This window comes from Apodemus sylvaticus, chromosome X, assembly GCF_947179515.1.
Source record: "Apodemus sylvaticus chromosome X, mApoSyl1.1, whole genome shotgun sequence".
NCBI lineage: Eukaryota > Metazoa > Chordata > Mammalia > Rodentia > Muridae > Apodemus > Apodemus sylvaticus.
This window is the reverse complement of record NC_067495.1, coordinates 27,392,366-27,417,305: the sequence shown is the minus strand read 5'-3', so window position 1 is coordinate 27,417,305 and position 24,940 is coordinate 27,392,366. Positions and strand designations below refer to the sequence as shown.

General features: G+C 41.3%; 1 protein-coding gene across 1 annotated transcript; it reads left to right on the top strand.

Moving 5' to 3' along the window:
* The first annotated feature begins 1,889 nt into the window (after window positions 1-1,889).
* On the top strand, window positions 1,890-24,692 carry Asb11 (ankyrin repeat and SOCS box containing 11). The gene is made up of 7 exons (XM_052170904.1): window positions 1,890-2,043; window positions 9,550-9,629; window positions 15,536-15,643; window positions 18,206-18,356; window positions 19,685-19,819; window positions 21,081-21,272; window positions 23,992-24,692. Exons 1-7 carry the CDS (start codon window positions 1,950-1,952, stop codon window positions 24,114-24,116), a joined length of 885 nt encoding a protein of 294 aa, XP_052026864.1. The 5' UTR covers window positions 1,890-1,949; the 3' UTR covers window positions 24,117-24,692.
* The last annotated feature ends 248 nt before the right edge of the window (window positions 24,693-24,940 follow it).

The window sequence follows — 24,940 nt, the reverse complement described above, 5'->3', positions numbered from 1 at the left end:
CAAACAGGAAATGAATGCTGAAGGACCTTGTCACAGGTGCCACCTTAGTACCTGTCACCAGCATCGCCTCAGCACTTCAGTTGCATTCAAACTTTAATTGGGAGAGGCCTTGTGCTCAATATTACCTTAAAGACAAATGTCTGGGTTTGTTTGTTTGTTTGTTTGTTTTGTTTTGTTTTTGATTAGACATAGATTATATTTGTCCTTAATCCTTTGTAAACATCTACATGAAAAGCAAACAAAATACCACCAGGAACAGTATTTTCTATGACTGATGCAGAATATTACCACTTTTCTTGCATGAACACAAAGGAATTGGTTTGCTACTGTAGCAATGTAGAAAAAGTTCCCTTTATCTTTCCAACCCTGTTTTCCAACATACTGTACCCAAAATGAGGATTTAGAAGGAAAAAGGGAATGGGCTGGATTAAGAATTCCTTAATGTTTTCTTGTTTGAGTCTTCTATACATGTATCTAATAATGTTTTGGTGAAATCCAATATAGATGATAAATAGTATTTAAAAAATGATCACCTATGTGTATGGGTATTTTGACTCCACGTGTATATGTGGACCATGCACATGCCTGGTGCGTACAGAGGTCAGAAGGGAGCATTGGATCCCCTGCAACTGGAGTTGCAGATGGCCTTGAGCCATGTGCCGGAAGTGGCATCCATTTCTCTCCAGGCCAGCACTGAGTGTTTCTTAGTAGAAGGAAGTTGTTAAACATTGCCATAAATATCAGCACACCCAGTCACCACATCAGAGTTAGATTAGAACCTACAGACAGAGTTCTCGGTAACAGGAGCACTGTGTGCTAGGAGGTTTAAAATAGATGTCATATGATGCCAATTATAACTCAGTAAAAATGTGCAGCCGTAGGAACCTATGCCGAGAAGAAGCCAAAATGGAAGATGGTCCTGCTTTCTATGGCTTTAAAAACATTTTTCTTACAATGTTTGCAACGTTTTTTTTCTTCAAGCTTTTAATTAAAGTTTTCTTGGCTCTCCTAACCCATTTCTATATCGTCAAAGGAAACAGAAAAGAGGCAGCTAGGATAGCAGAGGAGATCTATGGTGGATTGTCAGGTAAAAATACTTGAATTTCTTCCCAGCACCTCCACAAATTCCTCCTTTAAAATTTACGGTGAATAGTGTTTCTAGAAGGTAAGATTTCCTTGTACTTTTGTGCTGAATGGGTAGTTTTTAAATGTACCTTTCACTTAAGGTAGCAAATATGTTGACTGCACCAAGTTGTGAAGGATCTTCGGCGTTATTTCCTTGGCAGTGGGTGGATCTAGTCACAATTATTTAAGAAGTAAGCAGAATAGTGGGTTTTAAAGGCTATCTTGCAGAGACTTTCTACTAACCCAAAGAGTTCTTATAGAGCATTATTTCTCTTAGATATTTTTAGTCTAACTAACAAGAAAGAACATTGTAGTTAAGACTTAATTTCCTTGGGAAATTCAATGACCAATTAATTTGATTGAGAAGCATTCTGCCATGCTGTATGTATGCATATTGTGGTGTCCTTTGCAAATGGAATTGATTGACCATTTATTACAGGAAAAAAAAGTCACTAGACCCATCAGTGATACATCAGTGGGACCACAGAAAGCACTAAAAATGAAGGTTATCATCACAATATGAAACTGCTAAGATTTTGGGGGCAATTCTAGCAGAGGCTTCAGTTACTTCATGCAGGAGGCAGACAGTAATGAGGAGGAGGAGGATTCTAAAATTGTCGAAAGTTGCCCCATGTATTTTTAGTGTTCACAGGGGTTCCTGGATTGCATCATGCTTTAGTTGGTATCTGTTTCAATTTGCATCCAGGATTCTCTTTCAAAATAGACATGCTTTCTGATTTCAATGCACTAGACAACTCAAGAAAACACTAGACATCAGTGGTTTCACATAGAGAAACAAGAACTCCAAAATACGAAGCAGCGAAATGCTTCAACTAGCTTGTGAAGAAGGTGTCAGAAGGCCTGGACTGTGGAAAGAGATTTCTTTTGGGGATTATATATGTCACACATTTCAGGGAGGTATGTAATTTTGGTTGAAAAACGTTAATGTCTTTTTTTTTTTAAGTTTCAAATTAAGCACGAACTAGAAAGGTAACTTTGCCATCAGTTTGGGCAGAGGCTTCCTAGCATTTCTGTTAGATATGGCATTAGATAAAATTAGATAAAATCTAATGGGGATAGTGCTGATTGAGTGTGGGGAAGTTTTTCTATAGTTGTTCCTGTGCATGACTCCTGTTTTCATGTATGAAGTATGGATGTTGAGTGCTCAGAACCTGTGTAATCATGCTTTGGATTTGAATCTGAAGCCAAACTTCAAATCTCCTTAAGAGATTCATTCACCCTCTAACCTAGACATTTTGTTCCATCTCCTGAACTGTGTCCATTTTCAGATATTGTTAAACACAGATGGACAGCTGGTGGTGAGACTGGTGCATATAAACCTAGTTTATACACACACACACACACACACACACAAATACACACACATATCTTTGTCTACGTATATATGTGTCCTTATACCTCTTGCATGTATAAGAATACACTCTGATATGTCTTTCTGTAATACACTAGCAATAACATCACTGAAACGAGTTTTTTGCATGATTCTAACAGTTATTTTTCTCTTGACATTGTACATAGTTCATTAAATATAGTTACATATTTAAGCCAGCAGCAACATTTTGTGAGCTGGGAGTAGTGGTGCACCCTTTTAATTGTAGTACTTAGGAGGCAGAGGCAGAGGCAGAGGCAGAGGCAGAGGCAGAGGCAGAGGCAGAGGCAGAGGCAGAGGCAGAGGCAGAGGCAGAGGCAGAGGCAGAGGCAGAGGCAGGTAGATCTCTGTGGGTTCAAGGCCAGCCCGGTCTATATAAGTGAGTTCCAGGACAGCCATGGCTACCTATTGCTTAACCCGAATCCTTGCTGCTGAAGGTATAGCCATAAAACTGAGTGGGGGATTTAGAAGTTGGGACATTTTTATACTTGCAGATATATATGAGTAGGATAATATAATCTTTTTAAAAGAAAAAAAAGAAGCAATTTTAAGGGAAGGCTAAAGCATTAGTTTGTTTTCCACGTTTCATTAGCTTTTGTTCCAAAGGGACTGGTCCTGGACAGCTACCCCTATGTCTGACTCCTGTCCATTCCAGTTCAGTATTCTTGCCTTTCTTTGGTTTTATGTCCCAGGGTCTTCTTAGACTTTTGCCGTATTTATTTCCCTCCTTATTTCATGAAACCTTGGCCTAACTGTCCTCTGAGTGGTTAATATCTCAGGTGCCTGCTGACTATTTCCAAGCAAGGACAACGAGTTCCTGGCAGAGGTTCTGCCTCCACAAGTCACCTGTAGTTCAGCCCTCCCACCCCTAATGGGTTCAAAGGAGCCTTCTTAACACAGGTCATTGACCACACTTCATCGTCTGATCAGAACTGGGTGCACTGGTGAATAGTCATTTAGCTTCATTATTTTATAACATTTTAGGTATCTCAGAATTTTCATTGCCCTGTTTTCTTCCTGATGAACCCCATTTTCTCATAATCTCATTAATTCTAAGTTCTTACCATTGTTTTGAAATGGGACTCATGACATTTGCTCTCTGATAAATGCCATAGATGTTGCTTTCTATGATTTCCAAACTGGAACACAGATTGTAGACCCTGGGGGGCCAGAGGCTGTTAACAGGCAGTCTTTTAGAATCATCTCACTTTCTCATTGAAGTCTGACAAAGTAACATCCTCGAAAAATGTAAAAGAATTACCAGCTCTTATTTTGAGTTCTTGGAACTTAAACATATTCTGTCTGAATGGATTTCCTTATTAAATAAATAATTTGGGGGTGAGGGGAGATTGTTATGACATTTATTCAAAGAATCTGAGAACTAGAGATACAAATCACAGTTTGAAAGAAGAAGGGGGAAAGGACTTGAACATTTTCCACACATCTCATCAAGAGTGAGCATGTTTGTAAACTATCTTCATAATATATTTGCAGCCCTGTGACCCAGGCGGGGTGCCAAGGAAGTAAAAATAGAGCGCCCTAGAAGGCATTAAGTCCTATTTAAGTATTCATGCACTTGGAAAGATTGGTTACATATTTACTGAAAGTAATGGAAAAGTCCTGAATCTGCCAAAACCTTTAATCCTTAATTTCTTACAGTTTGCTCCAATTCGCACAGTGTGAAGGGCAATGAGATACTGTGTTGGGAACAGGAATAAAAACCAGGGGACCTTCCCTGTGGCAGATTCAGGGGCACGGTTGTGTGAAAACCCTCCGGTCCATGTAGGGGACAGTCATCAGGAGGGGAACAGGAAAGGTTACTTCCGGGAGAGTGATTTTTCTTTCCAGTTGGAAATACAACAGATTTATCACACATTTTTAAAAACCAAGCTCTCACAATGCAGCTTGGACTGGCCTGGAACTTGCTCAGACCGGGGCAGTCTCAGACTCACAGAGATCCCTGCCTCCTGCCTGCAAGGATGACAGATGACAGTGTCAGAGTGAGGCTATCCTCAGGCTCTCCTTAGTCAAGGATGACCTTGAACTTTTCATCCTTGGGCCTCCTTCTCTGGCGTACAGCATGCCCCGCCTCCCCTGGTTTATACAGTGCCAGAGAGCAAACCCAGGGCTTCCTGCTTGCTGGGCCAACACTTTTCTAACTTAGCTTCCTATTTCCCCAGCACATAGCAGGGATAACCGGATGCTGAAGTGTCCCAAATACAAGTGAATGTAGCCCCAGGATAGGCAGAATTTAGAAACCAGTAGTTCTCAAAAACAGAGTAAGGATATTTTCTCAAGTCTCTAAGCCTGACTTTATGGTTTTATTTCTAGCGCTTAACCAGCCATGAGAACTTTTTAGTTGAAACAAAGTGCTCATTTATTTTGGGGTATTCTTATGTATAAAACCACACTTGTCCATCTCTCATGGAGGCTGTGAGGCTTTAGGCAAGGTGGTGTCTGAAATAGGTAAGAATGTTCAGGCAGTTCCCTGAGTGAACTGTCCTGTTGTGCTATATATCTTGGGAGTGGGGCTTGGAGAAGGAGCTGCAGAGCAGAGATGAAGTGAGGACCGAGCCCAAGACCGTCAACCTTCCCTCTTTCTTGGTGCAGTGGCAGATGGCACCGCAGGCTTACCAAGTGACCTCAGAATGAAAAGAAAACAACTCCCCCCAAAACAGGAGGGTTTTTTGTTTGTTTGTTTGTTTTCCCCAATTTGGCCAGAGTGTACTAAATCCAATTTTTTTTTTCAAAATCAGTTTTTGTGTCCTAATTTTCATTTCAACAAGGGTAGGCAGAGTACTCTGGATGCTAGCTCGTCCTGTGACATCCTGAGGCCCAGTGAGTGGGACTGGGAGTCACCTGCCCTGTCCCCCTTGCTTCTTTTCATCCTCAAAGCATCAGAGAAACTGGCACCTGGAAGGAGGCGGTGGGAAGCCTGTGAAGAACATGCTGTCCTTGGGCATCTAGCTGCTTGGTGGACCAGAGAAAGACGGGAGTGGGGAGACACCGTGAACTGTGGAGGGATGGGAGATGATGCATGGCTAGGAGGGGGTGGAGTAATTTTAAAGACCTGAGTACAGAGAAGTACACGAGGACTTAGTGAACACAGGCAGAGCCAGAACCCAAGGGTGAGAGTCTATTGTCAGTATGGCTCCCACCACACCCCATTTCTGTCAGCCCCCATCCTTCCTCAGGTTGCTTTTGACTCCTAACGCCCAAGGTGAGTGTTCCTTCCTTCTTTCCTTGACAGGAACAGAACCCCAAAGTTCACACTTTTTTGTGTAGGGTGGCTTTCACTCAATACTGGGCTTGTGTGGTTTATCCAAATACCACCTGAGGGTTGGGTCTAATGGGACTGGTAAATACTGGGAAGTTACTAGAAGTCCGGAATTGTCTGAAGGATGCACTTAAAGTTCTTGCTTCTTACAGGGAAAGAGATCATCAGAGCCTAAACAGAGGCAAGGTTTAGGAATCACAAATCCATTTCATGTTGATATCCTAAGCTAATTCTTTTAGGAGTCTGTGACCGCTTAAATCGTTTTTTGTGTTTGAGCAGGTTACCTCTATAGGTCAAGTCTCCCTTACACAAAATGCTTGGAACCAGAAGTTTTAGATTTCAGATTTTTCTCTCTCCCAGAGTTTAGAAAACTTGATATCTTAGGGGAGGGAACCTTAGCTAAAATACTAGATACATTCATAACGTTTCATGTAACATTTTAAATCATTTGGGGGAATGAATCTGAGTTTCACGGAGTGAGATGTTCTATGCATGGTAGTGTTGTGTCAGCAGTCTGAAAGTTTTAGATTTTGGAGTGCTCTAGATTTTGATCTTTAGAGTAGAAATATTTAACCTGTAGTTATTCAGGCCCCGTGGGTTGACTAACTTATTGTTAGAAGAACAGAATGCCAAAGTGACACCGAAGATTTTGCTGCCTCCACTGCTCAGGCTGCTTAGCTGTTAGCATGGGTAAGGACTGTCCTCAAGTCTCCAGTGTCTGTGCTCACATACGGCGTGTCTGAGCACATCTGCAGAGGCCTTAGATGGAGATGTATGAAGGGGAGACTAAAGATGCTATGGAGAGATGTTGAAGAAGTTTAGAAATATTCTGCTCACCAGCTGGGTTGTCCTCTAAGCTAACCATTTTGTGATTAGAATTGATTTGCAGCTATTATTTATACCCAGACATGGCATGAAATGCTACAGTATTCAGTAAAGGAAAACAAAGGCACAGTATAGAGAATGATGAATGAGTTAAGTCTCTGAGTTTACTTTTCATTGTCAATGGTGGCTAGCCAATCAAGGTCCACATGATGTAAAGTATATATAAAACAAATAAAAATTGACTAAAAATTTCATTCTCCCTTTTATGTCCACAATTAGCACTGTCCTTCTGTTTACTAGTATGGAGTACTTTTGGCTCCATTTTGCTACAAGGTATAAGGTTTTGCTCTTGGGGAAACTTGTTTGAATGTGTTAATTTGGGTGTCCCTTAAGAACCAATGTAACCAATGTAACCAATGTAATTCTTCTTCTTCTTCTTCTTCTTCTTCTTCTTCTTCTTCTTCTTCTTCTTCTTCTTCTTCTTCTTCTTCTTCTTCTTCTTCTTCTTCTTCTTCTTCCTCTTTTTTGGTTTTTCAAGACAGGGTTTCTCTGTGTAGCCCTGGCTGTCCTGGAACTCACTCTGTAGACCAGGCTGGCCTCAAACTCAGAAATCCACCTGCCTCTGCCTCCCAAGTGCTGGGATTAAAGGCATGCACCACCACTGCCCTGCTGTTCCAGGACAGCCAGGGCTACACAGAGAAACCCCGTCTCAAAAAAACAAAAAACAAACAAGCAAACAACCCCTCCAAAACCCCAAAAACCAAAAACCAAAAGAAAAAAAAGAACCAACGTAATGCAAATTCACCCTATATCCTTCTCCCCAACTTGACTCTCACACCCTGTGCTAGCCTTGCAAAGGTCCGGTCCTTCTCCAAAAACAGTTCACCTCAATTCCAGGTGTTCCTTGGAAACCCTAAGAGGGGAAAAAGGGAGCAGTGTAGTAGCAAACACTTCCCTTCAAAGTAAACTGTCACACTTACCAGCTTGGATCCAACTCAGAAATCAGTGAAGATATATAATAGGCACAGCATATGTTTATCTTTATTAAATACTTTCATACTTTTTCCTTATTATAAAAAAGTATTTCACATTCACAACAAGAATATGAGATGACAAACAATTTTTATCTATTTATTTTTTCCCTTGGTTCAAAGTTGTTTTCTGGAGCTAGTTTTAACAGAAGAGCTACAAGATCAGGACAAGGAATCCCCAGTCCTCTGCCAAAGCCCTCCATTTATGTTTAGCTAACTGTTCTGTTAAGATCTTTTCAAGCGAAGGGGTCCTGCGCCAAGGTCAAAGGGCTTCCAGATAATGTGTCTGGCCTCCCACACTCTCCTTGAGTCTCCATCTCTCCTGCACCTGGCTCCAGGCCAATTCATTTATAGCATGCCTCTCAATGTGAGTTGCTTCAATGTGTGTTCCTAAGAGTCAGACTATGCTTTGTGGCCATGAAGAGCTCTTCACATTGCGTTCCCTCTGATGACATAGGTTGCAGCTCCTTGCATTCAATCTTACAGCACGTGATACCAATTTGTTTTAGCACTGCTTGGTTTTCTGTGCTGGCCAAGATTGTTTCTATATTTTTTTCTGTATAATATTATGTGCATTCCCTTTATAATTCATGCAGCGATAATTTAAGCCTCATCCTGTTATTTCTTCCACATTTTTCTAAGCTAGTATCTTTTAGGAAGAAGCATATTGTCTATATTGATATATTATATCAGCAAGGACTTACAGGATCCTGTTTTGATGGTATTGCTTATTTTGAGGTGCAAGTTGTCGAATATTTGACTAGAAGAAGTCCTTTTGAGTCATCTTCTACCCTTTCTTCCATTCTAGAAGATGCTAGAGGCCATAATATTATATATTATATTTTTCTCCTCTCCTCTGGTCTGGGGTTTGAAAATGCACAGAATTTGAAAACTGGACCAGGTCTGTTTCCAAAACAAATGATTATCCTTTGTCATTTTTCATATATAGTTACTTCTCAAATGACCATTGAAGCTAAGGTTAGTCGTAGTGGCAGAGAAACAATTACAGAAAAAAAAAAGTACTCCTAAACCAGTTTGGAGGCTGTCCCTTAGAGAACTGCCCTGCAATGTCTCCTTATTAATTGGTCCAAAGTGGCCTTGAGCACTTGACTGTGGATGTACTTGGTTGGCCTTCTGAGAGCCCTGCCAAATAGTAGATTACTATATCTCTGGTTTCCAGATAAGAACATTGAGATTCAAATGCTTCCGCAACAGACTGCTTTTAGCAGAGAGTAGTCCAAGTGGGACTTGAGTCCTGGCAGCCTGGCTCTATGGGCCCAAGCTGCACAGCTTCCTAGGGTAATGTTTGGGAATCACACCATTTGAAAAGGGGCAATTTACCTTAAAATACACAGATAGCAATAGCATTATCAAAAGAATCAGAGAAAATTACCTCAGCAATTCAGGAAAACTCTCTCTCTCTCTCTCTCTCTCTCTCTCTCTCTCTCTCTCTCTCTCTCTCTCTCTCTCTCTCTCGGCTTTGCACACACTGGCTAAGTGTTCTTCTACTGAGCCATATTCCAACCCTCTTTTCTAATATTTTTTTCAGATTTACTTTGTACTACACAGGTTTTGGATTTTGGTGTATGAATGGGGATGAAGTGAAATGATGGGAAACAAACAAAGCGAACTGGCCCCCTTAGTCCTTCACTTGACATTAGTGTTATCAGGGCCAAGCCCTTAGCTTTGTTTATTTGAGTAAAAAAATATCTTTCTTGTTAAAACTGCACATGGAAAGGCAGCCGTAGCCACTATGCTCAGCTCCCTGGATTTGAGGAGACCCGCTGTTTGGTACAGGCTAGGTTGCTTCTCTTCCCTCAAGCCCCGCAGTGGGTGGGTAGCATGAACAGCTTGGGGGAGGGAGCCTCCAGACTTTGACCAGTAGTTTATTTGTTTTTCAGACTGCTGGGCTGATCGATCCCCGCTCCACGAGGCTGCAGCCCAGGGGCGCCTACTGGCTCTTAAAACTTTAATTGCACAAGTAAGTAAACTAAAGACTGTCCTGCTTGCTGTTGCTCTAATCTAGAATCATTCCATAGTAACTTTGGCCATAGCTGTGCTCAGGTCCAGCACCACCATTTTGGCATCTCCATCCCAGCCCCTCCTCCCTCCCTCCACCCCGCCCGCCCTCCCTACCCCTCCCCGACCTCCCTACCCCCCCCCCGCCCTCCCTACCCCCCCCCGCCCCTCCCTACCCCCTCACCCCGCCCACCCCCATGTGTTCCCCTCGCTCCTGCTTTCTTTAGGAACTGCTTCATTTTCTTCCTAGTTTTCCTCCTTTTCATTCTGGGTCCTCCTTTTCCCAGCAGGAAGTTTCCGTCTAAGGGAAATTTATGGTAACTTATCTCATGCTTTTCCAGTGTGCATTAGAGACATCCGTCTTGAGATTGCATTTGTAGGTGACTGGTGTCCTATGAATCACATCAAAGCATGGTAACTCCAGTCAACAACAATTGGATTACTGAAGTTTCTAAGGGCTCAGGGTGCAGCTTCCAGTCAGTGAAGTGTCACTTAGGTCATGCCTTGACTCACGATGGGCGGAGGGGAGATCGGTTTTTCACGCGAAATCACTTGGATTTCACCACAGGGCGGTGTTATGAGATAGCAGCTGACTTTCTCCAGAGAAGGTACCTAAGTTACATTTTAAAAAAAAAGTTAAGCAACGTTATTTTAATTTTATGAGTAATGGCGTTTTGCCTGAATATATGCCCATGGACCATGTGCATGCAGTGCCCTCGGAAGCCAGAAGAGGGTATTGGTTCCTCTGGGAACTGAAACCTGGGTCCTCCTGAAGAGCAGATAGTGCTCTTTGCTGAGCCAGCTCTCCAGCGCCCTCATGGTTTTTTGCTTTTGTTTTTCTTTTTAACCCTTTGAGCCTGTTTTGACCTGCCATCATTTCTCTTCCTACCATGCATTCATTTGATGTAAGTCTGTAAGTGCTGCTCACATTGAAAGAGAAAGCATTATCCAAGTGAGGCAGGATTAGGAACGGGGCACCACTGGGTACCATATGAGAGGCTGCCCTACTGCAACAATAAAGACACACAGTTCAAGATTAGGCTCTCAAATAAGTTAATAATCAGATAAATCCTAGGCCGTGGGGAAGATTTAGTGAAGTCTTAGCTACTAACAACGCTGTGTTTATCTTGCTGACAGTATCACCTGTGTGTTGAACAAATATCCGAGTAAACATTTAGGAAATAAATAAAAGTATACTCTGCGTTTTGCTTTATTTTTTTGGACTCTACATGGGAGCAGTGGAAGTGAGTTACTGCTTTCTTTCCCATGTCCTCTCTATCACATCGACATTTAAAATTTTTTTCCTCCTTTGAATTTAAACAGCTGGGATAGGGATAGTTTGTGCACGTCCTTCTCTTTTAAAATGATTTGTTATTTCTGTCTGATTTTTGCCTTTTGCCTTTAAATATGTATTATAAATTATTTATTTATTTTTATTTATATGACTACACCAGAAGAGGGCATCGGATCCCATTACAGATGGTTGTGAGCCACCATGTGCTTGCTGGGAATTGAACTCAGGACCTCTGGCAGAGCAGTCAGTGCTCTTAATCACTGAGCCATCTCTCCAGCCTCCCTTAAATATGTATTTATGTGTGTATTTATGTATGGGGTGGAAGGGGCATATTTAGCAGACAATTCTGTTGGAGTGGTTCTCTTCTACCATATGGGTACCAGGGGTCAAGTCATGTCATCAGGCTTGGTGAAAACTGTGCTTACCTGCCAAGCCATCCCCCCAGTCCCTTATTTTTGGGACAGGGTCTCAGATATTCCAGGCTAGTCTCCAGCCTGCTAGCAAAATGACCTTGAACTTCTAATTTTCTTGCTTGCACCTTGAAAGTTCTGGAATTTAAAGCACACACCACACGTGACTTATCCTGGGTTGAGGCTCAAAGCGAGGTTTTCATGCAAGCTAGGCAATTATTTGACCAATTCACATCCGTGTCCAGCTTCAGAGTTCTGTCATTTCTTACAAAGCAATAATCAACACCAAGCTGGAGCTCCATTTGACCTCTCCATTTGAGCTCCAGAACTTCAAAACTATTATAAAAGTGCAACTAGAGATGAAAGGAAAACAGAGCCATTAGCAATGATAAAGGAAAAGATAAATAAAAAATAAAGGGAAATAAATAGAAAATACATTAAATAGTGAGAAGATGAGATATGAACCCATTTCCCCTTGAGTTGTGTTTCTGACTGAACCCAGGGCCTCACACATGCTAGGCAATTCTTTACCATTCACTGACTTACCTCTTCAGCACAGGACAGTTTTCTTTCTTTCTTTCTTTCTTTCTTTCTTTCTTTCTTTCTTTCTTTCTTTCTTTCTTTCTTTTTTTATAGAAAAAGGGTTTATTGTGGTTTATATTTCCAGAGGATTAGAGTCTATACCCATTATGTCACAGAGTATGGTAGTAGGCAGGCAGCAATAGCATTAGAACAGTAGCTTGTATCTACTGATTTTGTTACATCTGATCCACAAGTCTATGAATTGTATCTTGGGTATTCTGAGCTTTTGGGCTAATATCCACTTATCAGTGGGTATATACCATGAGTTTGTGATTGGGTTACATCACTCAAGATATTTTCTTGTTCCATCCATTTGCTTGCAAATTTCATGAAGCCATTGTTTTTAATAGCTGATTAGTACTGTGAATACACCACATTTTCTGTATCCATACCTCTGTTGAAGGACAACTGGGTTCTTTCCAGCTTCTGGCTATTATAAATAAGGATGCTATGAACATAGTGGAGCATGTGTCCTTGCTATATGTTGGAGCATCCTTAGGTATATGCCCAGGAGTGGTATTTTGGGGAACTACCAGATTGATTTCCAGAGTGGTTGTATGAGTTTGCAATCCCACCAACAATGGATGAGTGTTCCTCTTTCTCCACATCCTCACCAGAGCCTGCTGTCTCCTGAGTTTTTGATCTTAGCCATTCTGACTAGTGTGAGGTGAAATCTCAGAGTTGTTTTGATTTCCATTTCCCTGATGACTAAGGATGTTGAACATTTCTTTAGGTGCTTCTCAGCCCTTCAGTATTCCTCAGTTGAGAATTCTCTGTTTAGCTCTGTACCCCATTTTTAAGTAGGGTTATTTGGTTCTCTGGAGTCTAATTCCTTAAGTTCTTTGTATATATTGGATATTAACCCTCTATCAGATTGGTAAAGATCTTTTCCCAATCTGCTGGTTGCCACTTCAGGACAGTTTTCTTAGGTGCTGACTGGGGAGCTCCAGGTCTTACATGGGCTAGTCAAGTGTTCTAACACAGAGAGCTCTTGTTTGGTTGGTTTGGTTTCTCGAGACAGGGTTTCTCTGTGTAACCCTGGCTGTCCTAGAACTCACTCTGTAGACCAGGCTGGACGTTGAACTCACAGAGATCTGTTGGCCTCTGCCTCCCAAGTGCTGGGTTTAAAGGCGCACACTACCACTGACTGGTTTGTCTATTTTAAAACGCTTGAAACTTCATCCGATTCTATTACTTTTTTTGTTTCTTTGCTCCTTGAGACTGGACAGGCCTCCACATTAGTAATGGAGGTTGTCCTTAAACTCTGTCTTGCTGCCTCACCCCCCCCCACACACACACACACAAGTGCTGGGGTTACAGCCATGCACAAGCAAGCCAGCTATGTCTTTTATGACAGCACCTCTACACTAAGAATATGTTATTTTAGTAGTGCGATTAAGTGTGTAGGGCCATATGTAGAAAATCTGAACTTTTTCTTGCTACAATCCCATTCCTTTGCCCTTTGTAACTACTGAAAATTTTTTGAGTCCAGTATTATTTAAGATTTATTTTTATTGTTTGTATGTGAATGGTGTGTGTGTGTGTGTGTGTGTGTGTGTGTGTGTGTTTGCCATGTGTATCTTAGATCCCTTGGAATCCAGGATGCATTGGGAGCCGAAGTTGGGGGCCACCTGATGTGGGCGCTGGGAACTGAACTCTGGTCCTCTAGAAAAAAACCAAATGTTTTAATGGCAGAGCCATCTCTCCAGCCACCTACAATCTTTCTTTAAAAGAAAATTTTATTTATTCATATATGTATTTATTTATTGGGTATGGCATATGTTTTTACATTGAGCTATCATGCTGGCCCATATATTCTACACTTCAAAGACTTGTTTTACAGGTAGGTCATGTGCAAAAATACTAGTAAAATATTAAACCACCTTGAATAAATTCAAGTAAAGCATTAGTTTGGAAACTTCTTAGTTATCATGCTGTCTCTGACAGCTGGGTAACCTCGACTCTTATATATGATTTGCATTTCCTGCATGTCTATTTTCTTATGCACAATTCAGAGAGTCCTATGTTGATCAGTAGTTCTCAACATGTGAGTCATAGATCCATTCACAGGGTTACATGTCAGATAGCCTGCATATCAGATATTTGCATTACAATTCATAACAACAGCAAAATTGCAGTCCTGAAGTTGCAACGAAGATAATTTTATGTTTGCTATGTCACTGCAACGTGAGGAACTATGTTAGAGGGTCGCAGCATTAGAAAGGTTAAGGACCACTACTTCAGACAGTCTTTCAGGCCTGGCCAGTGTCACTTTTACAATGCTGGACTCTTGAGTTTTGAACTGTAGGTTTGTTTCTAGTGCAATGCTGCCACCTCGTGGACTAGGCTATTTCAAATTGTTGTTTTCTATCTTTTCTTTTCATTCCCCCCCTTTCTTCCACTTGCCTTTTCTTTCCTCTTTTCTTTTCAGTTATCACTGAATAGCAGGTACATTTTTCTTAAAATGAAATCATATATGGAGAAGATAAAGGAAAAAGGAGAAGATACTTGATACTTCCTAACTGGGAGATGTGTAGGGTTTTTGAAGCCTTGTTTTTAAACTTTCTTTTCTTAATATCACCTTCCACCAGAGAAATTTCTATACCACTGTGTGTGTGTGTGTGTGTGTGAGAGAGAGAGAGAGACAGAGAGACAGAGAGACAGAGAGAGAGACTATACATATAATAGGTACACAGATCAAACATTTACCCTTTTAAAAAAATCACAAATTTTTTACCCTAAAACATTTTACTTTATTCATTTATTTATTTAGTATATTTTAGACAGAATCTTTCTATGTAGTCCTGGCTATTCTGGGACTCACTCTTTAGACCAAGCTGACATTGAACTCATAGATATCAAGCCTGCTCTGCCTCCCTGTGCTGGGATTAAAGGCATGTATGTCTCTATCTGGCAATCTTTTCTCCCTAAAAGAGACTTTAGAATAAGCTTCAAAATGCTTCCTATAACAGAATATTATCTCTATCTTGCATAACAACAACGACGACGACGACGATAAAAACATGAACAACATATTTCTTCCTCCAGAGTAGACTTTTGGAGGACAAAGGATCAGACCACACACTTTAAAGACCTATGTCCTAGCACATTCCCCAGGGCAGAACAAATGACTCTGAGGCTCCATGCTGTGTTTAAAGGTTTATTTTTATTCTTTTTTCAGAGGCATGCATGCGTGTGTGTGTGTGTGTGTGTGTGTGTGTGTGTGTGTGTGTCCGTCAGTCCTTCCATCTGTCTGTGTGAATGCAGATATCTTAGGAGGCCAGCGACATTAGATCCACTAGGAGCTGGTGTTACAGACAGTTGTGAGCAGCCTGATTTGGGTGTTTGGAACCAAACTTGGGTTTCTCTGCAAGAACAGTGCTCACTTGTAAGTGCTGGGCCATCTCTCCAGTCCCCCAGTGCTGTGTTTAGAATTTCATGGTAATGGTGTCTACTCTCTATTCCTTATGGTGCTGGTATCACTGCCCTCAGCCAGATGTCTACAATAGAAACCTGTTGAACAGCATTGCTTGATTTGCCATGACAGATGCAGCATTTAACTTTCTTTTCTCCAAACTGCAGGGCATCAATGTGAACCTTGTAACAATCAACCTGGTCTCCTCTCTCCATGAGGCATGCCTTGGGGGTCATGTGGCCTGTGCTAAGGCCTTGCTGGAAAATGGTGCACATGTGAGTACTGCCCCCACCGGCTCAGTTAGCTTTGTCTGCCCCATTCACTAAGGAGGCATTACCTTCCAGGGTGTTTACTCAATGAGCAATGGGAAACTCTGGCACCATTCATATCTGTATGTCATCATTTGGGTTACTATTCTCTTTTCAGTCTATATAATCTATCTGTGAATATTCAGGTGTGTTCATTAAAACGCATTTTGTGGTAAAACATAAATAGAAAATTCCAAGAGAACACTGAAAAATAATTCAGTTCCCTAAGTCAACCGTCATTGCAGTTGTACATTATCAAAGTAAATGAGTTTGTGAGAGAAGACATGTGATGAACTGTTTTAGCTTCTTGCCTATTGCTGTGATAAAACACCGTGGTAAAAGAAACTTTTTAAAGAGAAAGTGTTTATTTGGCTCATGGCTCCATTCTGGCTGGCAGGGAAGTCACAGTGTCAGGAGTCTGAAGCAACTGGTCACAGTCTGTCTGAAGGCAGAAGAAGAGAACAATGAATACATTGCACAGTACTGCTTAGATTACTTTCTCCACTCTTATGCAGTCTAGGGTCTTCTATCAAGGGAATGGTTCCACCCACAGTGGGCAGGTCTTCCCACCCCAAATAAGGTAACCAAGATAATCCTGGGACTGTAGAGATGGTTGAGTGATTAAGAGCATTTGATGCTCTTCCAGAAGATCAGAGTTTGATTTCTGGTACTCACACTGAGCTCACTGCTGCCTGGACCTTCCAGCGTCAGGTGCTTTACACCACCTACTGACCGTTGTGGACACCTGAGCCCACATGTGGTCCCCACCATAGCCACATAATTAAAAATGAAATTAACATTAAAAAAATCTTCCACAGGCATGTCTGGAGGTCCATCACCTAGACAATACTAACTTTTGCCAAATTGACAAACATACAAGGCATAACTTAAACTTTATTTCTCGTGTATACCTTAACTTTTTGGAGACTATTTGAGTTGCTTACAACTATTACAGCTTCTGAAAATCTCAGTGACACTGTATTTAGTTTCCAGATTGTTACCAATTCTATTCTAGCTTCTAGTCCTTGTACCCTCTATTTAATGAGCTATAAGATCTTTAAGTATTGGTAATGATTTTTTTTTTTACATCTAAATGCACATTGAGTTTCTATGTGTAAAACTGAATATGAAAGTCTTCTGAACAACAACATAGTCCAGGGCCTTCATGGTCATTCCCACTTGTCTGCTAGATGGTGCATCTCCAGATCACTGCTTTAGTAGTTCATGGGTAATGAATGGTGCAGGGGAAGCTATAAGACAACCATTTGCTTTCAAAGTCTGTGCCTGGAGTCACAAGCCAGTTGTTGGTGGAAGATGGTAGATATTTCTCCTTTTTAGAATAGAGTATTTGTAGGGGAGAAAGAGAATAGTAAACCAATGGTCTCTCATTGTTGATGGTTTTCATAAATAGTTGATAAGTGCTCCATCCTACTCTTTAACAGTTCTATTAGAACAAGGAAGGAGCCGGGCGTGGTGGCGGTACACACCTGTAATCCCAGCACTTGGGAGGCAGAGGCAGGTGGATTTCTGAGTTCTGAGGCCAGCCTGGTCTACAGAGTGAGTTCCAGGACAGCCAGGGCTACACAGAGAAACCCTGTCTCGAAAAAACCAAGTCCAACACAACAAAACAAACAAACAAACAAACAAACAAAAAAGAACAAGGAAGGAACAGGAGAAAGTGGGTCAGTCAGTAGACAGCCCTCATAGCTGGCTGACCCATCAATACCCCAGACCCAGTACGTTTGAGCTGTGTCATATCCCTCCTTCTACACTGGCTTATTTTTATTTTAGGCTTCAGTTTCAGAGATTGGGTAAAATTTCTTTGTGGTCTCCTAGGCCTGAGAATCATCTTTCGTTTGCTGATGCTCTATCTAATTCTTCATAAAATCCAAGTAACTTTTGCTTCCTATTTCTCTGATTTATGTTTTCCTTTCTTTTTCTGCCACAGCGATCTGAAGAATTTATTATTTCATCAAAAGTAGCTTTCTGTGTATGTTTCTCTTCCTTGATAAATTTAAATTTACTTAAGAAGAGGTAATTAGTTGTCTTACCTTTGCTTTCAAACCATTGGCAGCTGGAAGCTAGAGATCAGTTAAAATTCCTGGCTGCTCTTCCAGAGGAGCTGGGGTTTGGTTTCCAACATCCACATGGTGGTTTACGACCATCTGTAACTCATCTTCAGGGGATCTGACTCCTTTTTCTAATCTTCACAGACAATAAGCACACACATAGGGCAACGACTTCCATCTCCTACACTGGCAGTTAGTAAGGTGCACAGTAAATGCTTGCTGACATGAACTGAGAGAGAATGGTAGGAAATCAAATAGAAAGGCACTATTTTAAGTATTTCACATAGAATAACTCACTTGATCTATCAACAATGTTATGGGTTTTTTAAAATTCCATCAAGGTATGGGATGCCCTCAGACCTTTGTCAGCATGAGGGAGTTTCTCCAGGCACACAGGCATAGGCATATGCATTTGGTGAGAAGGAGTAAATCCTGTGAGTTTTGCTTTGCTCAACATCAGGTCAATGCACTGACTGTTCATGGGGCCACTCCCCTCTTCAATGCTTGCTGCAGTGGCAGTGCTGCATGTGTCAATGTGCTGTTGGAGTTTGGAGCCAAGGCCCAGCTTGAGGTCTACCTGGCTTCACCTATTCACGAAGCAGCGAAGAGAGGTAAGTAAGCCACCCCAGGGCACACAGAGTAGCAATGGGCTTGTTGCAGTTTGTGTGAAATGGCGGTCTAGTGTTGGTCCAGATGTTTTCACCTATAGGCATGTGTCACCACATCTGGGCTTGTATACTTACAGTTGAAACTTCTTGAGGGTCTTTAAGTGTAACTCAAACTAGGCTCAGTTTCTGTTCTGCCAAAATATTTAAAGAGATATGACTTATTCAGAAGTAAAATTGGTTCTGATTATGTTTTCTCTAAAGAAACGGCTGGTTGAATTAATTAGTAATTACAGCTTGTGTGAGCATGTGTGCATGAATGAATGCATATGTACATGTGTGTGTTTTGCCTGTATGTGTGTGTGTATGTGTACACCATGTGCATACAGTGGCCTAATCATCAGATCCCCCTGGCACTGGAGTTATAGGCTGATGTGAGCTATTATATGGGTGCTGGGAATTGAACCTGGGACCTCTACAAGATCAGCAGGTGCTATTAACTACCAAGCTATCCTTCCAACCTCACTGATAAAATGTTTGAGGAAACATTTAAAACTATTGTCAAACTTTAATCAGTACCTCAGAAGAATTCCTTCACTGATATACTGAAGATTGCCTATGTGGATCTTGTCACTGGGCAAAGTCTCCACCGAGAATGCCTGCTTATGGAATTATCCGTAGTGAGTGAATTTGTAAGTTATTTGGGGTATATTCTATACTTGAAGCTTTGGATTCATTCTCATATGTTTCCTCCAGTCTACCCGAGTAAACTGCAGGTTCTCCTTTACAGGTGTGGGTGAAGAAGTGGTTAGTAATGGACAGGGTATAAGACTGAGCTTTGGTTTGAGCACTAGAAATAACAGGGGTCATTTATCTCTCTGCTTCTGACGTTTCCCTGGCTCAAGCATTTTCATAATTTTTTTTTTTGCGTATTTCTTCTAATGATTTCCAAAACCAAGTATTTTTATTCTTCTAATACAGAAGAAAGCTCTGTTACTTCTTTTTGAAAATATTTAGTGATTTATCTTGTGCATATGGGTATTTTGTTTGAGTGTATCTGTGTGCCACATGCATGCAATGCCCTTAGAGGCCAGAAGAGGGTATCAATTCCCTGAGATTGGAATTAGAGACAGTTGTGAGCCACCTTGTGGTGCTAGGAATTGAACCCAGGTCCTTTGGGAGAGCAGGAGCTAGAGTTTTAACCATTGAGCCATCTCTCAAGCACCCACCTTCTCTGTAATTAAAATTTTAAAGCCCATTCTAGAAAGCAATCCTGCGATTCTGTGCATATTCAGCATGTTCCTATGTGAGTGAGGTTTTCTTATGTTCCACAGGTCACAGAGAGTGCATGGAGATTCTGCTGGCAAATAACGTTAACATTGAGCAAGATATTCCTCAGCTGGGAACTCCTCTGTATGTGGCCTGTACATACCAGAGAGTTGATTGTGTGAAGAAGCTTCTAGAACTAGGTAATTATTAGAATATTCTTAATGAAATGAGCCTGCTAGGCTTTTTTTGTTTTGTTTTGTTTTGTTTTATCCTAGACAAGGTTTCTTTGTGTAGCCCTGGCTGTCCTAAAACACTTTCTGTAGACCAGGCTGGCCTTGATCTCACAGAGATTTGCCTGCCTCTGTCTCCCAAGTAATAGACTTAAAGAAGTGAGCCACAACTGCCTGGCTTTTTAAAAAAATAATTAAATACCTCTAAAGGTAGCATTCTTATCAGGTGAGAAAAAAATCTTGATTGCATTGGATGCTTGAAAGCTAGATGCAGAACTCCTCTAGAGAAGCAAGTATTTGTATTTATCTCTCAGTTCTGCTTCCATTGATGCTGGCCTTATAGAGCTAGTATGTTTCCCCTTGTTGGTAATACGGCTGCCATAAATACGTGTGCTTGTAATCAGAAGGAATACTGGCTGTCTTTGAGACACATGCGTAGGTATCTCTGAAGCGATCATGGTGGCAAAGGGAATACAGGCTACTGATGGACTGAAGGCTACATCTCAGTTTTCTCTGCAGTCATTAGGTTTCTCTCAGGATTCATGAACTGAGAATCACAAGAGGATGCCTCTCCAAAGGGAAAGCTATGTATGAGATGTGGTGGTCATTTGTAGCAGACCACCTTACCTGTCTTCTGCTAAGGCAGTCATTTTCCACTCCAGAGTGTCATATACAGAAACCACCATTTGAGGGAAAAGGAAAATACTTCAAAACTCTCACTTGCTTTGTGATTTAAGACACTTAGCTACTGGTGTAAACGTGTAACCTATAGGAAGAAACCTTATTTGAGAAATTTAACCTCTAAGTTTTTTTTATTATTTTACTCATATCATTTATGATTTTTATGTTGATTTTGGAAATTTCATTTTGAGCCTCCAATGAGATAAATACTAAATAAATCTCTCCCCATCTTTTACCAAAAAAAACCCTCCAAATAACCACGTAACAGGAACTTCAAATATTTTGTTTTGTGTGTTAAAATTGTGCATGTGTGCGTGTATGCATGTGTGTGTGTGTGTGTGTGTGTGTGTGTGTACCTAACTTCACTTTTTTACACTGAACTGTCTTGTTGGAGTAGTCTTCACAGGCATTGCTGACATTCTGGGCTTAAGTCACATAGTCTCAAAGATTGCTTAACTACACCAGGGCATTTAAGATGTCTTTATATACAATGGCTCATTGTGTCTTCCATTCACACTCAGTGTTGACTGTGACCGTGTGCTTTATTAAGGAGCAAGTGTTGACCATGGCCGGTGGCTGGATACCCCACTGCATGCTGCAGCGAGGCAGTCCAGTGTGGAGGTCATCAATCTGCTCACTGAGTATGGGGCTAACCTGAAACTCAGAAATGCGCAGGGCAAAAGTGCCCTTGAGCTTGCTGCTCCCAAGAGTAGTGTGGAGCAGGCGCTCTTGCTCCACGAAGGTAAGAAGGTCTGGGCGTTTGCTCCTCCCCCTAAGCATACTGCCCTAGACTATTCCTTTTTTTCCTTTCTTCCTTTAATTGAGCATGGTTTCGTGAGAATGGTCAAGTCCTGGATTCACTGCAGTGTCTCCTCAGATTTTGTTGTTGTTGTTGTTGTTGTTTATTTCACAGACTGTGTTGTTGCAGTTTATTTTCCATGACAAGAAAATAGTCAGACAACTTTGTTTTCATCCGGAAAAGATTCAACAGCCATGTTTAACATAGAAAAAAGCACCTAATTGAATAAATCAAAGCTCATCTTTGTAACATTGTGAGCAGGCTGTGCCTCACATATTAGACAAAATAGACATATTGCATAAGGGCTATCAATAATGGCTAAGCATACAGCTTGTGGTCCCATAAGATCAAATTGCTGCATAGTACCATGGGCACCTTGGTTTGTGTGAATGCTTTCTATGGTGTTCACACAGTGTTGACTATATAGCTAAGGATGTGTTTTTCAGAACTTACCTGGTTTGGGTAAGTGGCAACTGATTGTATTTGAGTTCAGACTGTAGGGAGGATAGGTGATAAGTCTCAGAAAGCTGACCAAATAGTGATGTGCATTACTTCTTCTCCAGATCAGGGAGTAGTGGGGGTCAGCATGCTCCATCCTCTTATTCTAATTTTCACCCTAGGCAAGAATAGAAACTATACATGCTGAAGATGAAGAGCGAGCTGCAATGTTTCGTAGCTACACTCAAAACGAGAACCCTTTTCACATCCATACATCGAGAGAACATTCTCTGAGCCTTTGCAGAGGAGGGTGCCAGGGCGAGTAGTAAGGGTGATTGTAATGATTCCGTGATACAATTGCCTCCATGGACACTACTTTGAAACAAAGACTAATCTCATTGAATTCTTAAAAGTGCTTAGAACTTTATAGAAACACGAGATTCCAGCTATGAATGAGAAAAGTGAGGCATAGAGGAATTTGCTTCCAGAGGGTCACAACCTATTAGAACGAAGCATTAGGATGCCAGGCAAGCCCTTTGACCCCACAACAAGCACTCTCCAAATTCCAAGACCTGAATCCAAATCTCCTGAAGCAATGTGCACAACAAGGGGTCTTTCTTGTGTTTTGTGAAACCCTCCCAAGTCCTATGTCTTGCCCAGTGAAATACCTGATTTATTGTTTTGCAAACAGTTTCTATCAGTGCTTTCAAAAACCGAGACTGTGCCAACAAATCACCTGGAGACTTTATTAAAATACAGATTTTTCATCAAGTGGACCAAGTGGAGTCCTAAACTCTATCTACTTAGCTGGCTCCCACACGTTAATTAGCACTGATCTATATTAGTCATGATGCTCCTGGATTTAAATGGCTAGTGGCAATTTACCAGATGCCAGTTTGGAAAGTTCTTTTTGCAACTGTTAGCTGAGAACATAGCTGGTAATAGTTTGTATATTTTTCTTCCCCCAAATTGGGAGTGTTTTCAGGACTGGGGTTACTTGCATTACTTATTGACAAACTTCTAAGTCTTCAAGCTTCATAAACAGGAGCATTACTTTTGTTTGTTTGTTTGTTTGTTCATTTTTTTTTCAAGTCATGGTTTCTCTGTGTAGCTCTGGCTGTCCTGGAACTCACTCTGTAGACCAGGCTGGCCTTGAACTCAGAAATCCGCCTGCCTCTGCCTCCCAAGTTTTGGGAACAAAGGCATGCACCATCACTGCCTGGCAACAAGCATTACTTTTGAGTGTCTCTGAGAAAACTGGTCAGTTTGCCTGCACTGTCATGTTCTAGCTTAGCTACTTCATTTCTGGTTGTATGTTTTCTCCAGATTTAAGGGGCACTGGGTGGGAATCTCTGCCATTCTCAATTCCCAACATTTTAACTAAAGATGAATGTTTGGTTCTCTGGATATCTCTCCACCACATGTTCCTTGTTCACATCAATCCTGAATGTTATCTGACTATTTGCATGTGTATCTGCTTCTTTTGTTCCATATCGTTTATAATGCTGTTACAGTAGACTTTACTTACAATAAGGGCTTGTATAAGCCAGTAAGTAATTAGTTTCACTTGAGGAAGTCTTTGCTGATAGACAGGCAAGGAGATAATAGGATAATGTAACTAACTGTCCCTTTATAAGTAGATTCCATGAGACTAAATCCAGGGAACAGTGGGTCAATGTGATTGGAGTCCTTTGTATGCATAGCTATTGAGGTGGAGCCCTTGCAAGAACAGAGGGCTCTTTCAGGTATGTGGAGGAAGCCAGGATTGCCATATAAGCAATCAGTAGGAGGCCCCAGGGGTACTTTGAGGACTATTTTGTCCCTGTTCCAGTTCCTAGCAGTAACTGTGAGGCAACACTTTCTGCTCACAGCTTCTCTGTAGTTGCCCCTTTGTCCTGACACTCTGTCTTAGAGCCCTGCACCCCAGTGTTTTTCCACTTTGTCCGGCTTATCTCTCCTATTAACATAGGCCATAGTGAGGGAGATGCACTCCCTACAGACCCACACTTCTTTCCTAGCCCACAGATAGTGCATTTTTCAATAATAGTTACTATTAGAGGATCAACTTAAAGGATATCTGCTACAAAAGGGCAACTCAGAATCCACTGCTTGTAAGACGTCCCATCATTTGGTAATTCCTCTCCCATTCAATTAAGCTTCTAGTATCCAAATCTCTTTCTCCACCCCACTGTGAGGTTCATGCCATTTTTCTTCCCTCTCCCAGGTCCACCTGCTCTTTCTCAGCTCTGCCGCCTGTGTGTCCGGAAATGCTTGGGCCGAACATGTCATCAAGCCATCTACGCACTAGGTCTGCCAGAACCGCTGGAAAAATTCCTCTTATACCAATAGTTAGAGACATGTAGGCTGTTGCCTGCTGTAGGACACTTAGTATGCACGTTAGGTAGCTTGACCTATTATCCTAAAAGTCTGCGTACCCAGTTAGAATAAAGCTTCCATAAATCCAGACACTTGCCATGAACAAGCTCCTGGTTTATTTTAATGATTGCCAAGAGGTTAGTTTTTAACTCTTGTTGATCAATTTAAAATGAAACTGAAATAGAGGGAAAATAATAGTCTGGTGTTGGATGATTCAGGACCCTCCAGTACCTGGCACTGGGGTCAGCATTCTGAATAATGAATACACACAGGTAGATAAGATTAAATTAAACTACTTAAGGAACCTTCTCAATTCACTCCTTTTCCAATAAGTTTTGTTAGTTTACTGTTTTCTTAAAATAAATTTCTGCAGTGATTTTGATTTCTTTTAATTTTTAAAAATATATCAGTAACTTAGTAGGGCTGGAGAAATGGCTCAGCAGTTAAGAGCGTTTGCTGCTCTTGCTGAAGACTGCTTGGTTTGGTTCCCAGAACTCTTGTGGCAGCTCACAACCATCTGATGCCCTCTTCTGGCTGCTACAGGTACTACATGCACATGATGCACTGACATAAAAACACCTGCACACATAAAAATACAAATAAATGAAGCTTAAAAAAATAACTTGGTAACTTAGAAACATCAAAATTAAATGGGGCTTCTGGTGGACTGCAGTTTTGGTGAATATGAAAGATAGTTGAAGAAATTAGCTCACCCAAAGGTTGAAATCTATTGCTTGTTACTTGTGATATTAAATGCTTTTGTAAAAATGTAAGCAGCTCTAGGATTGTGCAACTTT

Excerpts from the sequence above, each read along its gene's own strand:
- Asb11 (XM_052170904.1), top strand. The coding sequence starts at position 1,950 with ATGCTTCAACTAGCTTGTGAAGAAGGTGTCAGAAGGCCTGGACTGTGG. Across the intron at positions 2,044-9,549 it reads ATGTCACACATTTCAGGGAG|ACTGCTGGGCTGATCGATCC; the intron begins GTATGTAATTTT and ends TTTGTTTTTCAG. Across the intron at positions 19,820-21,080 it reads GAAGAAGCTTCTAGAACTAG|GAGCAAGTGTTGACCATGGC; the intron begins GTAATTATTAGA and ends TGCTTTATTAAG.